Here is a 12,605-nt window from a genome sequence, read left to right on the forward strand (position 1 = left end):
CACTAGGATGAAGTGGAAAGGCTCTGTTCCATATTTGAATTAACAAGTTTTGCAAAAACAATGCTTCTGACTTTTTACATTAACACACATTCTACTAAACAAAAAGGGCTGATAGTGTCCAGATGTCCAAGACACTAGCCATGAAAAAAGCAATATGATAGAAAGTATTTAAATTCAAATTCTTTGTTAAACAATAAAAATGCCAGGTGTTCTCTTTGCTGACTACTGAGGGGCACAATTATTTGAACCTGTATTCAGGAAGGCAAAAGGCATTATAAATTCTATTTGAGAGAGGAGTAATAACACCAAAGAAGTCACTGGAATCCAGGTGCTAGAAACTTACACATAAGCTAGCTGAAGAAAGGAATTTACACAACAGGACGTGTGGAAAACACTAAAGGCTAATTAAAAAAAAAAAATCAATTTGATAAAAAAATAGGTTTTGAAAGTATCTTTACTCTAAATGAATATGATTTTGTCAGTCCTTTCAAAAATGTTTGGAATTGAAACTTACTGGTTGGTGAAATGATTGCCAACTTGCAGCCATGTTTGTAGCCAGGATCTACTCCCATCAAAGTACGGCCTCTCACAGGGCTGGTCAAAAGCAGCTGACGGAGATTTCTCCCAAACATCATCACAGACTCTTTCTCTGCATCAGATGTCAACTTTGATCTTAGAAAGAGGGAAGAAAAAAAAAAAGCCCAAACATTTTTCTTTCAATTACCTTTCAAGTACACTTATTAATTGTTCCAAAGTTGTAAGGCTTTTTCCAATAATTTCCATCATCTTCAATTAAATGATACACTTCAAGTTGACACCTATTTAAAAAAGGATCAGCTATAGATCATCTCATTCTTGCTCCCAGAAAGTCAGTCAATATAAAAAGTACAAGAGAAACACTTGTAAGAATGTACATCCCCAAACTAACATTCAAACATCAACCCATAATTTTGAGCAAAGAACAGCTTCATTTCAAAGCTGATACCCAATTGTAAAGAAGAGTATATTTGAAGGTGGCATGGACTGAATTCACCAAAATTCCACAGTTTTTGAGAAAAATCACTACCCAGCAAAAAAATAAAAAAAAGGATACTGGAGAGAAACAGGAAGGGTGCCTCCAATTAATTACTAACATACCATGACTCATATGGCATTTAATTTTGTCTTTGGACTACTGTGTTTAACAGTCATCACAGACGCATGAAGACTTGAGTTTTTTCTAGGAGGGTATTCTGCTTCCTCAGAACTAAACTGGAAAGCTGATGGGGCCACAATGTTCCCTTTCTTTTCCAAGTTATGATCTTCAAAAGAAAGAAGTGAGGTAGTGCAGCAAGGTCTGAGTTTGATAACTTGAAGCACGAACACTTACTGCAGAGTGTCACAAGAAACAAATCAATCTTGTCGAGTGAAGACGTACAAGATGTGTGATGTCTTACTTGTCAGACGTGGCCAGCAAGAGAGTGACTGACAAGGACAAGTATTTTTTTTCATGGTATGGCACTTAATATTAAAAAGACAAAAATGAAAAAGTAATAGGAACAAAAACATTCATCATCTTACTGATTTGTTTTTCATTATTACCATTTGCAGATGTATTACATTGTCAGTAGCTACAACACTTAGGGAGTCACAAGCAATACAGCAAAGCCTTCATTTAAAGGTCGTCAGTGTCCCTATTCTGCTTTTTATCTGTCACTGAAAAAAAGTAGTATCTGTGTTTATTTTCACAGAATGGAAAAAACCTGCCTTACAGTTAACTAACCCTATAAAATTGGGAAAGGGAAAATTACTCAAGTTGTTTTGGTCAATCAATGCACGGCACAAGCAGGCTACAAATAGATCAAGGACAACCTTCATAATTAGGGCTATCTGATATGATGGAATATGAAGCTGATCTGAGCAGTTTTCAGATGTGGAAGAACTTAACAGCCTGACTTGAATTTGCCCAGGATCCAGCCAAACAACCAGGTCAGCCCTGTCTCATCCCACAGTGGTGCAGAAAGAACTACTAAGCCTTCATCATCTTTCATTTGTAAAGTAGTCTAGAAAGAGGTCTAGATACTCTTTGACACATTACTGATGGAACATTTCCTAAGGAAGTGTGCAACAGCAAAAGGCTCCCTTCTACCCATGTGCTCTTTGTTTCTGTATCAGGTACATCAGATTACCACACACACAATTTAAAGTGAGATGCTCGAGGGCATACATGCATTACAAGTCTCCTTAGCAGCCCTCAGCAAAGAGCAGACACTGTAAATTGTCACCAAAGGTGCAAATGGCTGCACCAGTTCAGGTAAGGCAAGTTGTCCCTCTATCCCAGTATTCTGTCTCCAAGTCTGACTACAAGCAGCTGCCTAAGGAGCTGATAGAGCAGCACTAGCATATCTGTCCCATAAACTTATCCTGGCCTCCAACTACTTAGAAAGTATTTCCTGAGCTTGACATGACTTTCTTTAGGAGCTCATAACAGATCTCTTGCTCAACTATCCAATCTCCTCCTGAAGCCACACATACTTCTTTCATACATGTAGTCTGTTGGTAGTGAGTTTTGCAGCTCCATCACAAACTGTAAATAGCTACCACCTTTTGGCTGGAAACCTATTCTTTTTATTATGTTCCCCATAGCCTTATACTGGAGGGGAGTAAAAATTTATCCCTAGAAACCTTGTACCACTCTTCACACACCATTTATCTTTAAGTCCTCCCTTTTCCGAGTTGAAGTCATAGTGTAATAATTTTTTTTCTTTCCAAGAAAGTTATTTCATACCTCATCCCCCTTCACTGGGCCTTTTCCAGTTCCAGGGACTTGTTTTCCTACATCTTCCTTCCATCCCCATGTGAGAGGGCCAAAATGGACAACAATATTCCAAATACGAGCCAAATACATCAATGATTCTTTGTCTTTATTCCTTAACTAAATAATCTTCTGAGCACGTAACATTTATATGGAGCTACCTTCCACAGTGCCAAAGTGTCTCTCCCGTGGCAGGATAGCTCAGAACTAATAGTTTTATTTGTAAAAAGATAACTACTTCCTCTTGAAAACATCATTTTACATTCATTCCACTGAATTTCAGTTGCCATTTCATTTCCAGATCATTCACCCTTGGAGTATCCTTCTCCCATTCTTCCCTTCTCTACTTTTTTTAATAATAGAAAAAAATAACCCAAACCACAGAAAAAGCTTCTCCAGGGAGAGTCCAGAGACAGAACAACCAGATGCCACTTATGAGAGACCAGAGAAAAAAAGAGCAAATACCTAAGCCTCATAGAAGTATGGGTCTTGCATATACACACACACAACAGAGAATCAACCAGGCACCCATGCATGCAAATGAAGGTTAAAAGTGGCTTGTAACCAAGGGAAGGGAATGCCCTTGGACCAGAGGCTTTGTACAAAGACAGGCCAAGTTCCATCTTTCCATCTATCCCAAAGATCCAGGTTCCCAGCTGCCCACAAGGCCAAGTCCTCCCACACTGCAAATTCCTATCAGTCCATCTATGAAGGGAGACTTGAGCAGAAATTAAAATTGCCCCTAAACACATGCTATTAGTTATGTCAGCCTTATGGAAATCATGTTTAAAATTGGCATGGACATATAGAAACTTTTCCAGTAACAGGAAATGTTACTGAAATTGCCAGGTGCGTAGGGGGAATGTCAGTTCTATTACATAATATCCTGTATTTTTAAATTTCAAATATAGACATCTCTTTTCTCACTGTCCCTCACTTAACACTTGTATCAATTACATGATCTACTGTCCAAAGCAGTGGCCCTTAACTTCAAGCTTGGTATAATCATTTGATCCTTTGGAAAAAAATCAAAAAGAAAAAACAAAAACCCATCAAGCTACCTGAAACAATCTAATATCTTTCTCTTTTTCAGTGTATTTCTGCCTTCATCCAAATGGTAAGATGTCCAGCTTCACACTTCTCAATTTACAACAACTCTCATTAAAATGGCAGAGATAAACGGCAGAGAGCAGCCCTCATCTCTAAACATGAAGAAAATTACTATTTTGGGGGAAAAAACCAACAAACCACCAAATAAATAAACCTCAAAACTCTTTCATTTGTACTTTATGAAAAAATATCAACTAAGTCAGGACTCCAAGCCCCACCCTTGAAGTCTAGAAAGCACTCAGACTGTATATCACTAACAGGTGTACTGTAATAAAAGCAAATAACCTAATCATGACCTACTAGCTTCTATATTCAATGTTATAAGATTCAGTTTTTAAATTGAGATTTAAAATTCCCTACTCCCATGCACAGTCTAAGATGCAATTCTTTCTGCGGAAAAATATCTGCAAACTAGCTTCAGGTGTGAAACAAGATATACAGAGAAATGTTTGTGTCCCTGAAGACAGAGAGAAAGCACTCTGCAAGAAATCGTGGAAAATTATGAAAGGATTATCCATCAAAAAATATGCCCATACCACATCACTTTCATGAAACCCTGACAGAATCATTCCATGCAGTACTGCAACAAGATAAAATGTATTTCAAAGAGCCAAAAGCAACACTGGACATTATTATACCAGATACAAGAAATGATATCTGACAGAATGGAAGAAAGGAAATTAAACAATAAGTAAGGTAATCGTCTCGCTGGCAAGTTTCATTTTTCTTCTGATCACTAGAAGCACCAGCAATTTCAATACACTCTTGGAAACTTTCTGTTCCAACATTTAATGATAATAAAAAGAAAAAAGAACAGCAGGAGGTGGGTTGGAAATATTAATGCTAAAAGGAGGTATTGAATACTTTAGCAGTCCTTTGCAAGAGCCCTAAAACCAGCTCATGGTGTGTCCGGAAAGAAAATAGAAGTATAAGGGTTAAGTGGTTAGGGACCAGGAATACTGTCAGGTGCTTCAAGTTCCTCTCTGTAGGAGATGTTTCAGCTTTTCCTATCCCAACACCCCAATCATACAACATAATAGCAAAGAGTAAATTCTAAGCAGATAACCACTCAGGAACAGACTTCATATTCTCATTTATTACTTGTGAGCTACATCTAATAAGTAGTAGTAGGGAAGGAAGCTGTTTTTTTCCTTTTGATTAAGAGGACAGAAAACCTTCAGCAACCTACTGCTGCAGCAGTCCTCAAAGTGTTATACACAACAGTCCACAACAGTCCTGTGGTACAAAGCATGGAAAAAAGACACAATAAAAGAGCCTTGAAGCATTCCCATCTCAGTTTGCTTAGTTCTCTTAAAACCAAGCCCCACTAAAAAGTAGGTCCCTTTTCTTTATTTTAAAAGAGTTTGATTGTAGAGATGGCTAGGAATGACAACTATTTTCACTCCCATGTGACAAAAGCCAACAATTGAACTCTCCACCATGAGATGTTCAACATTTTGGCCACAATAGACACAATGCTTCCCCAAGAGTAGCCATATGTATTATGGCCACAAAACAATAAGGGAAATCCGCATTTTCAGAAATCTGTGGAATTCTCAGTAGCAAAAAAACAGGCTCACTAATCAAAAGAGATAAATTAATAAAGTAATCTTGCTTGCAAAGAAATGAGTAGACACAACATACTGTAGTGAAGAAGCCTAAAAGCTACGGGAAGTATGTGCTGTTAAAAACTTGAGCTCTTTTCAGCGGGTTAGAACACAGATCATTCACGCAATTATGTTTATGAAAGAAAGTGTCAGGAAAACAACTCCAGTTGAACACAAACACACAAGACCACACCCAGGAGAGTACAGGAGACCTACATTTCACAATATGATTGCTGATTTTAGGTACTGGCTAGCATGACATTTTGATACAAGTCATATCAACATTTCTGGTCCAAGAAACAGTCTCTGACAAACTTCATTTTGAACTTCCTGAAAAAAGACATCAATATTTAGGTCACATACCAAATAGCCCCCCACCAGAATAAAATAAGTTATGTTTTGAGGAGCTTCTCTTGTATTGAAGAGAAGAATCACACCATAAGTACTCTTAGCTATTAGAAGATATTGCTTTTAGTTAACATATTTAATAATTTCCATTATGTGGTAAACTCCTATACTACACCATGAAATATCCTATTTAATTAATGTTAACTTGATACTAAGTTTTAAATTTCCTTTACATTTCGAACAATATTACAGATCTTAAGAAGTGACATCATGTCCAATGACATCATACTACAGTATAGCCAGAAATAAGTTTACTAACTTCTCTAGAGGCATCACAACACTCACAAAATAGTATCAAACTAACACTAGGACTACTTAGTTTGCCCCCAAATGCAGCTGGCAAACACGAAGGGTGCTTCCAACCCTAACAATACTTTGCTGAGTTCTATTAGACAGGTAAAAGACAGTGAGTCAGAACAATGTCTCTGACAGTACCATTGCTGGGACATGAAGAGATGCCAGGAAAATTTGGTGACATCAAGGTTTATGCTATTTCAAGAATAAAGATAAAAATGTTATGATAATACAGACATAAATTGTACTTTATTGTACAGTTTTGTACAATTGTACAAGATCTGTATTTAGATAAATGTACATGTATCTAGCATGTAAATACATACAATGTCATCACAGAGAGATTATTTCTCTACTGTAGCCTAAACTGGATAGGGTCAGAAATTAAATCTACAGAACCAAGAGTACATAGTTCATTTCTTCTGTAAGCACAGAGGATTAGAAACATGCTGATATTTTCAAATAGATAACGATATTCTAACAAAACACTGGGAAGGGAATTGTTAAAAAATCATTAATAGGAAAATACAAATTTATTCCATGCTTACCTGAATTCCCTACAGAGAAGAGGATATATAAGGCGCTTATATGCATCCTCTACTGAACTCCGTAGTATCCTCATAAATTCTGGTTTTAAAAATTGTTTAGGCCTCCATCTGCAAAAGATCAGAAGAAGAAAAGTAAAAGAAATACTGTAAGAACATATGCAAACACCTAGATAAAAAACGGATTTTCCAAAAAGGCGTCCACATTGTTAAATCTATAAACTGCAGAATTACTACAATAATTAGACAACTAAATAACGAGTCAAATATGAATGGAATGAGAAGTTGTTCATAGTTCTATTACCACACAAGGGACAGACTTTTCTCTTCTTAGGTACTAGAACACAATCATGGTTTATGTTTTAAGGAAAACAAAAAAACAGTCTTCACTTTGAGAAGTCAAAGTTTATTACAACTGAACTAAGAACTTGGTTCCATGTTACCTTTAGGGTTGCATTGTTTGCTATTCCTCAATACATAAAAAATTTTAAAAAGACTAACACCCTCTGTGCCACTGCAGAACTACTGATACAAGGCTCCTATGCCCAGATAGAGATTAAGGAGCTAAACTAGAGCCAATTAATGAAACTCAATTTCATTTGGAATGCCTTGAGTATTTCTATTCAACTTCTAAATGGAATCTTAGTAATATATTTGAGGTGTAAATAATAATATAGGAAAAGAGAAAATTAAATAAACAATACCAAACAAATACAAGACTGTTTCCCAACTTTTTCTAGGCCAAACTCTTTGCAGCTTTGAACTCTTTTCTAGAGAGACTATGCAGTGGACATAACTATAATGACAATTACTTCCAATCTTGTTGTAAAATACACCTCAGTCTCAATGCCTCCTAGATATTTAATCAATTTATCTTTTTGTTGTGGGCAAAATTCCATGAAGAAGTGGGTGGGGAAGGGTGGGGGAATGTAGCTTGGGGGGTGTGTGCATGTGAGTCCTTGAACAAGCAGAACTATCACACTGAGACTGTCCACCCTATGAGAAGAGATTGAGATTGAGGAGAAGAAACTAGATATATTAAGAGTTTCCTTAATAACTTAAGAGTTTTCTTCACTTACTGTATTATTTAACATGCCTGGGTCCCAACTGTAATGGGAAATACATGCATATTTTTTTAACATGTCCAAGTAAGTTCTTTTAAGTTTATTGTTTGGTTGGTTTGGTTTTTTTTAAATGGCAGAATTATGGTCATTTCATAATGTGTCCAGGTGCAGGCAAAAACAGAACTGAGTTTTACTTTTGTCCTTGTTTACTTGCAGCCACTCAAATATTGAGAATTCTAAATTGCTCCTACCCAGACAGCTTTTCAGTTGTCTAAGGGGATCTGCAATTTCCTGAAACAGCTTTTTTAAGTGTCTGTACATATAATAGCTGAGAAAGGTGTGATCGAGTCAACCCTGCATCGAGCAGACAGACACAGCCGCAGAATTAAGCTCACCATTTAGTTTTACAACATTCAGGGCTGTAATTCAGTGCTTAGCCACATGACCTCATCACTGTGCTAACAGTTTTTGCAAATAGTTCTATTATACTTATTTGTAACTAGAGACTCTTTCCACACCTATATAAAACCAGCAAAGGCTTTAAACCCTCTTATTGCCACTACATTCTATAAACATGAAGTTTTTACAGGTGGCAAGTATGACTACAATTCCCCAGAAAACATCCTCAGCACAGGTAAGAATGAATTTGGAAACCTGGCAGCTGTTATCCCTCTCTTCTATCCATTAAAGGCAGTTAACAAACCATTCCTCTGTAAATAGGCTACTACAGCAGATATTTTTATTACCTGCCTATATATAATTAAAAATTTAGGCAACATTCTGTTAGAAATTGCTACAAATGAGGAAACATTCAAACAGCAAGTTCAATCATAGCAAATACTGCAGTTTAATAATTTCATTACTTCATGAGAGAAAAGAAAAACCCACTGTGCTGCAAAAAGCAAAGCAAAATCATGTGTGTATATTTTTAAAGATCATCACAGCCTAGTTAAGCCTCCCTCTAAGAATGGACTTTTCTTGATTATTTAATCAAGATGTAACTTTCAAAGCCGAATTTTTAAAAAGCTCCATATAAATAATATCATCTTACTCTGATCATCAGCTCTCCACGTGCAAATGCTCACAACAGGGACCACAACAAACATAAATGGCTTAGACATGGCTGATACACCAGAGGGTGAAACTACACATCAACAGAATTAACAGAGTCCATGCTGAGAGCCACCAGTACTGATTAGCAAATGTTCCAGGAAGAGCCTAGCTAGGCTTTTAGATCTGAAGGACAAACAGCAGACCTTTGTGTTCCTCCAAGACATTATACAAAATATGTACCAAATTAGTAACCACAGACAAAGCAAGCCTTTAAGGCCTGTACCAGGGGCTCTACACAGGATCTGAGAATTTTGACTGGAAAATGTAAAAATATTATTGAACAGGAAACTTCATTTTCAAGGCTGCAATCCCGCTTTGGAACAAACTCTCGCCCCATCCCAACGAACAACTCCATGTTGTTTTTACACTCAAAGCCAGCTAAGCAGCCCCTCTCTGGCTCTCTCAATGATCATTTTTCTGCGTCCAATTTCACAACCAAGTCTTTGGGACCTGCAGAGTTCTAGTGTTAATGTAATTAGGTACATTGTCAAACCACAGAGATGCCATTTTCTGGGGAAAAATACAATCCAGGAGTAAGGATATTCCCTTACGTTTGTCTTCTACACAAACGCAAATTTCATAGAAGCAGATGCTTACACAAGCTAATATACATCCTGAACTTGCAAAAAAAAAAAAAAAAATACAATATTCTTAGACAGCGTCTACATAGAGCTCAATGCAATAAGGAACTCTAGTCTTCCAAACTCATTATCCATTGCAGAGGCATTTAATGCTAAAAAATTTGTCTCAGAACAACACAAAAAGTTCAGAAAATTTGCTACTAATTCCATAGGCAGCAGGTGATACTGTTTTGTGGCTAAAATACTGGCCAAACTCTGTAGCAATTTTGGTTCAGCAACTGACTGTGTGTGTGTGTGATCTCCAGCAAATTAGCTAATACCTTTGCAAAGTTTTGAAACCATTGACTCAAACAAGTGATTAACTTTCTGCGCTAACCAGCAAATCAATGCAATGAAAATAACGCAAACTCCACCCTAGGACAATCATTTCAAAGCTTGCAGGGCAGAATACACATTTACTATTTGTCAGTTTGATAACACAGTTGTCAATCTAACAAGGAGGATCAGAATCTGTCCTAGATGTTAATGCACAAAGATGTACTAAGATCATTCCTTCAGAAGTTTTCTAATAGTGGAGAAATGTCCTTAAATAGTAAAAAGCCATAAGCATATATAGCCTCGTGAGTGCAAAGTATTAATAAGTAGTTTCATTTCCAAGGTCAATATTCTTCTTATCCCAAGATGACTCACAGAAGTGTAATCAACCAAAAATATCTCAATTTACATCCCACTTTTATTTGTATAGCAGTCACAAGCTGTTCCATTATCTGTGGTCCACAGTGCTTCCAAATTCTGACATAGATGCAGTAAAAGCAAGACTGACAGCTGTGCTCTGCCTACGGAATATACATATTGAGGAGAGGACAAAGTCTGTTACAGGTACTAAAACTACAAAGAAACAGGTGTTTTCATGAATACTTTCCTGGGAAAAAAAGTGAGTTGGTATAATATGATCTAAGAGTAATAGTATCTAACCAAAAATATTTTAATACTTTCAGAGCCCTATTCTTCCCTTTCAGAGGGAAACAGCCCTATTAAATTTCTACAGTAAAACGGAACATTTTTACAACATCCATTTCTTGGACTTTTTGTGAAAAAGAAATACATGCTAAAGCAGTATCACAGCATTCAGTTTTTTACATTAGAAGGTGCATTTCTTCATATTTTTTTCCTTCTTTTGCTTATTTAATTTTAGGATGGAAGGGAGGAGTTTCAAAGACACCATCAGAACAATGCCCAATATCTTGAACTGCTGAGAAAGAGAAACCTGTCTTTTCCACATGCAAGGAAGATGCACAGTTTGGATCACAATATTCTCCAACAGAAGATGTTGAGGTGCAGTTTCCAAGGAAAAAATGGATAGAGATATTGGACAAAGCCCCAAATATATAACCTAAACTTTTGCAAAAGATCTTCAAAATTATGCAACATTAAACATCTCACTACAGGCTTAAAAAAACACAGAAAATTTATATGAACAAATCAGTAAGAAATAGAAGAATTCTGTCTTTAGAGTCCAGTTTTCTAACTTACACAAAGATCAAAATGCAAGAGATGGTTCACACAATATGTGAGAGTTATGCATTGAAGGCAGTCACACTTAGGTTTGTCTGTTAAATCCATCAAGTTCTTTTAAAACATATAATTCCTTACATTTGTGAAACTTGAAGTTATGGACTTCACAGATCTAAAATCCAAGATAGCCCAATGGAATCATTGCAACTGGGTATATGAAGCTATTTTTCAAAGTTTGAAGTATATTCTATAGGATTCTACAAAGTCCTTTCAATAAAGACTACTGGATGTGATGCATATTACAATTTGAAAATATATTCACATTTCAGCAGCCTTCACATATGTTTAAAAAAAAATCAGTTGCTTGAAGAATGATGCCAGAACTTGCAAATATAGCCCAAGGCATGATCTTTTCATCATAATGCTACAGCAGTTGGAAATACAGAATAAGAATTACCCATTTGCTAATTTCATTTAATCTAATAAACATTTGTTTAATTTGTTCTCTTAATGTAACGAGACATATGAGGTACACTTCAGTATGCAGCTGTCTACAGAAAAACGAGATTTCTGGAAGAATATGTATCCATGCAGACCTTTCATTGACACACCACCAACAGAATTCATTCTTCACCCCGTCAGGAATGTTGACCTTCACTGTCAGGATCTTCAGATTTTCCCCTCGGTTAATGGCCAGAATCTGAGTGCAAACATAAATGGCAGAGACAGATGACACACAAAATATCCAAAAGATAAACTTATCAACATTTGTGTACGCGCTTGCTTGACGTTCTGTAGCAAATCAGGATGGTGGTACAGTAAATCAGTTCACAAAGTACTAGCATGTACAGATAACAGCCTCAATTTAAACACAGATTAAATCATGCCATGGCATAACAAACAATATATTTTTCCTGGAGTCTGCAGTCTCAGGATCCAGTTTAATCTTAAACACACTTATAAGACAAGACGGTAAGAATTTAGGTGGTGGAGTAATCTTATTTAATAACCCAAATTAAAACTTAAGAAATTAATTGAAAAGTGATTCCAATCAGAACTGGACATTGGAAAGGGAGGAAGTTATTCCTACGCTTCAGATTCAATTTTCCTTCCCCAGATCAATCCAAAATTAAAATTATGAATCAGAACTTGTGACACAAAGGCACTCAGCTTAATTTGAACGAGGATGAATTTAGTTTTTCATGCCTAGTTCAAAAATAGCAGGAAAGGATGTAAACACTCTCTTTACAGTAACACTCCAGCCTTAAAGCATATGCACTTGGATATGCTGTATTTCTGACAGTCCTGTGTACATAACTGCACAGTCATGATCTAAAGCTGCATTGGGTTGCACATGTGCTACCTGCATACAGAGTCCAATTTTAAATGGAAGACTGTGATTCTACATTTAAAACCAGGATCACAATCCAAGTGGTGGATCCTGGAGGATTCTGGTAGGTATCTCCTAGTCTAATCTCACTATGGAGACACTGAATGTTCACCTTAATACTAAGAAAACTCCCTGACCAGTGGACTTTAGAAACAGAATAATACTCAGAAGCAAATAAAATCCA

The 12,605-nt window shown here is 36.5% G+C and overlaps 1 protein-coding gene across 4 annotated transcripts in view; it reads right to left on the minus strand.

The window, feature by feature from the left end:
* Nucleotides 1–12,605, minus strand: part of SRBD1 (S1 RNA binding domain 1) — a 126,935-nt gene that overhangs the window by 94,114 nt on the left and 20,216 nt on the right. For all 4 annotated transcript variants that reach the window (XM_085055002.1, XM_085055000.1, XM_085055001.1 and 1 more), the window contains 3 exons: nt 11,628–11,731; nt 6,762–6,869; nt 515–672 (listed from right to left, as the gene is read on the minus strand). In XM_085055002.1, the coding sequence (XP_084911128.1) occupies nt 515–672; nt 6,762–6,869; nt 11,628–11,731 (370 nt within the window). The remainder of the gene's footprint in view (nt 1–514; nt 673–6,761; nt 6,870–11,627; nt 11,732–12,605) is intronic.

Source organism: Lichenostomus cassidix, chromosome 3, assembly GCF_008360975.1.
Source record: "Lichenostomus cassidix isolate B80296 chromosome 3, HeHo_3.0, whole genome shotgun sequence".
Lineage (NCBI taxonomy): Eukaryota > Metazoa > Chordata > Aves > Passeriformes > Meliphagidae > Lichenostomus > Lichenostomus cassidix.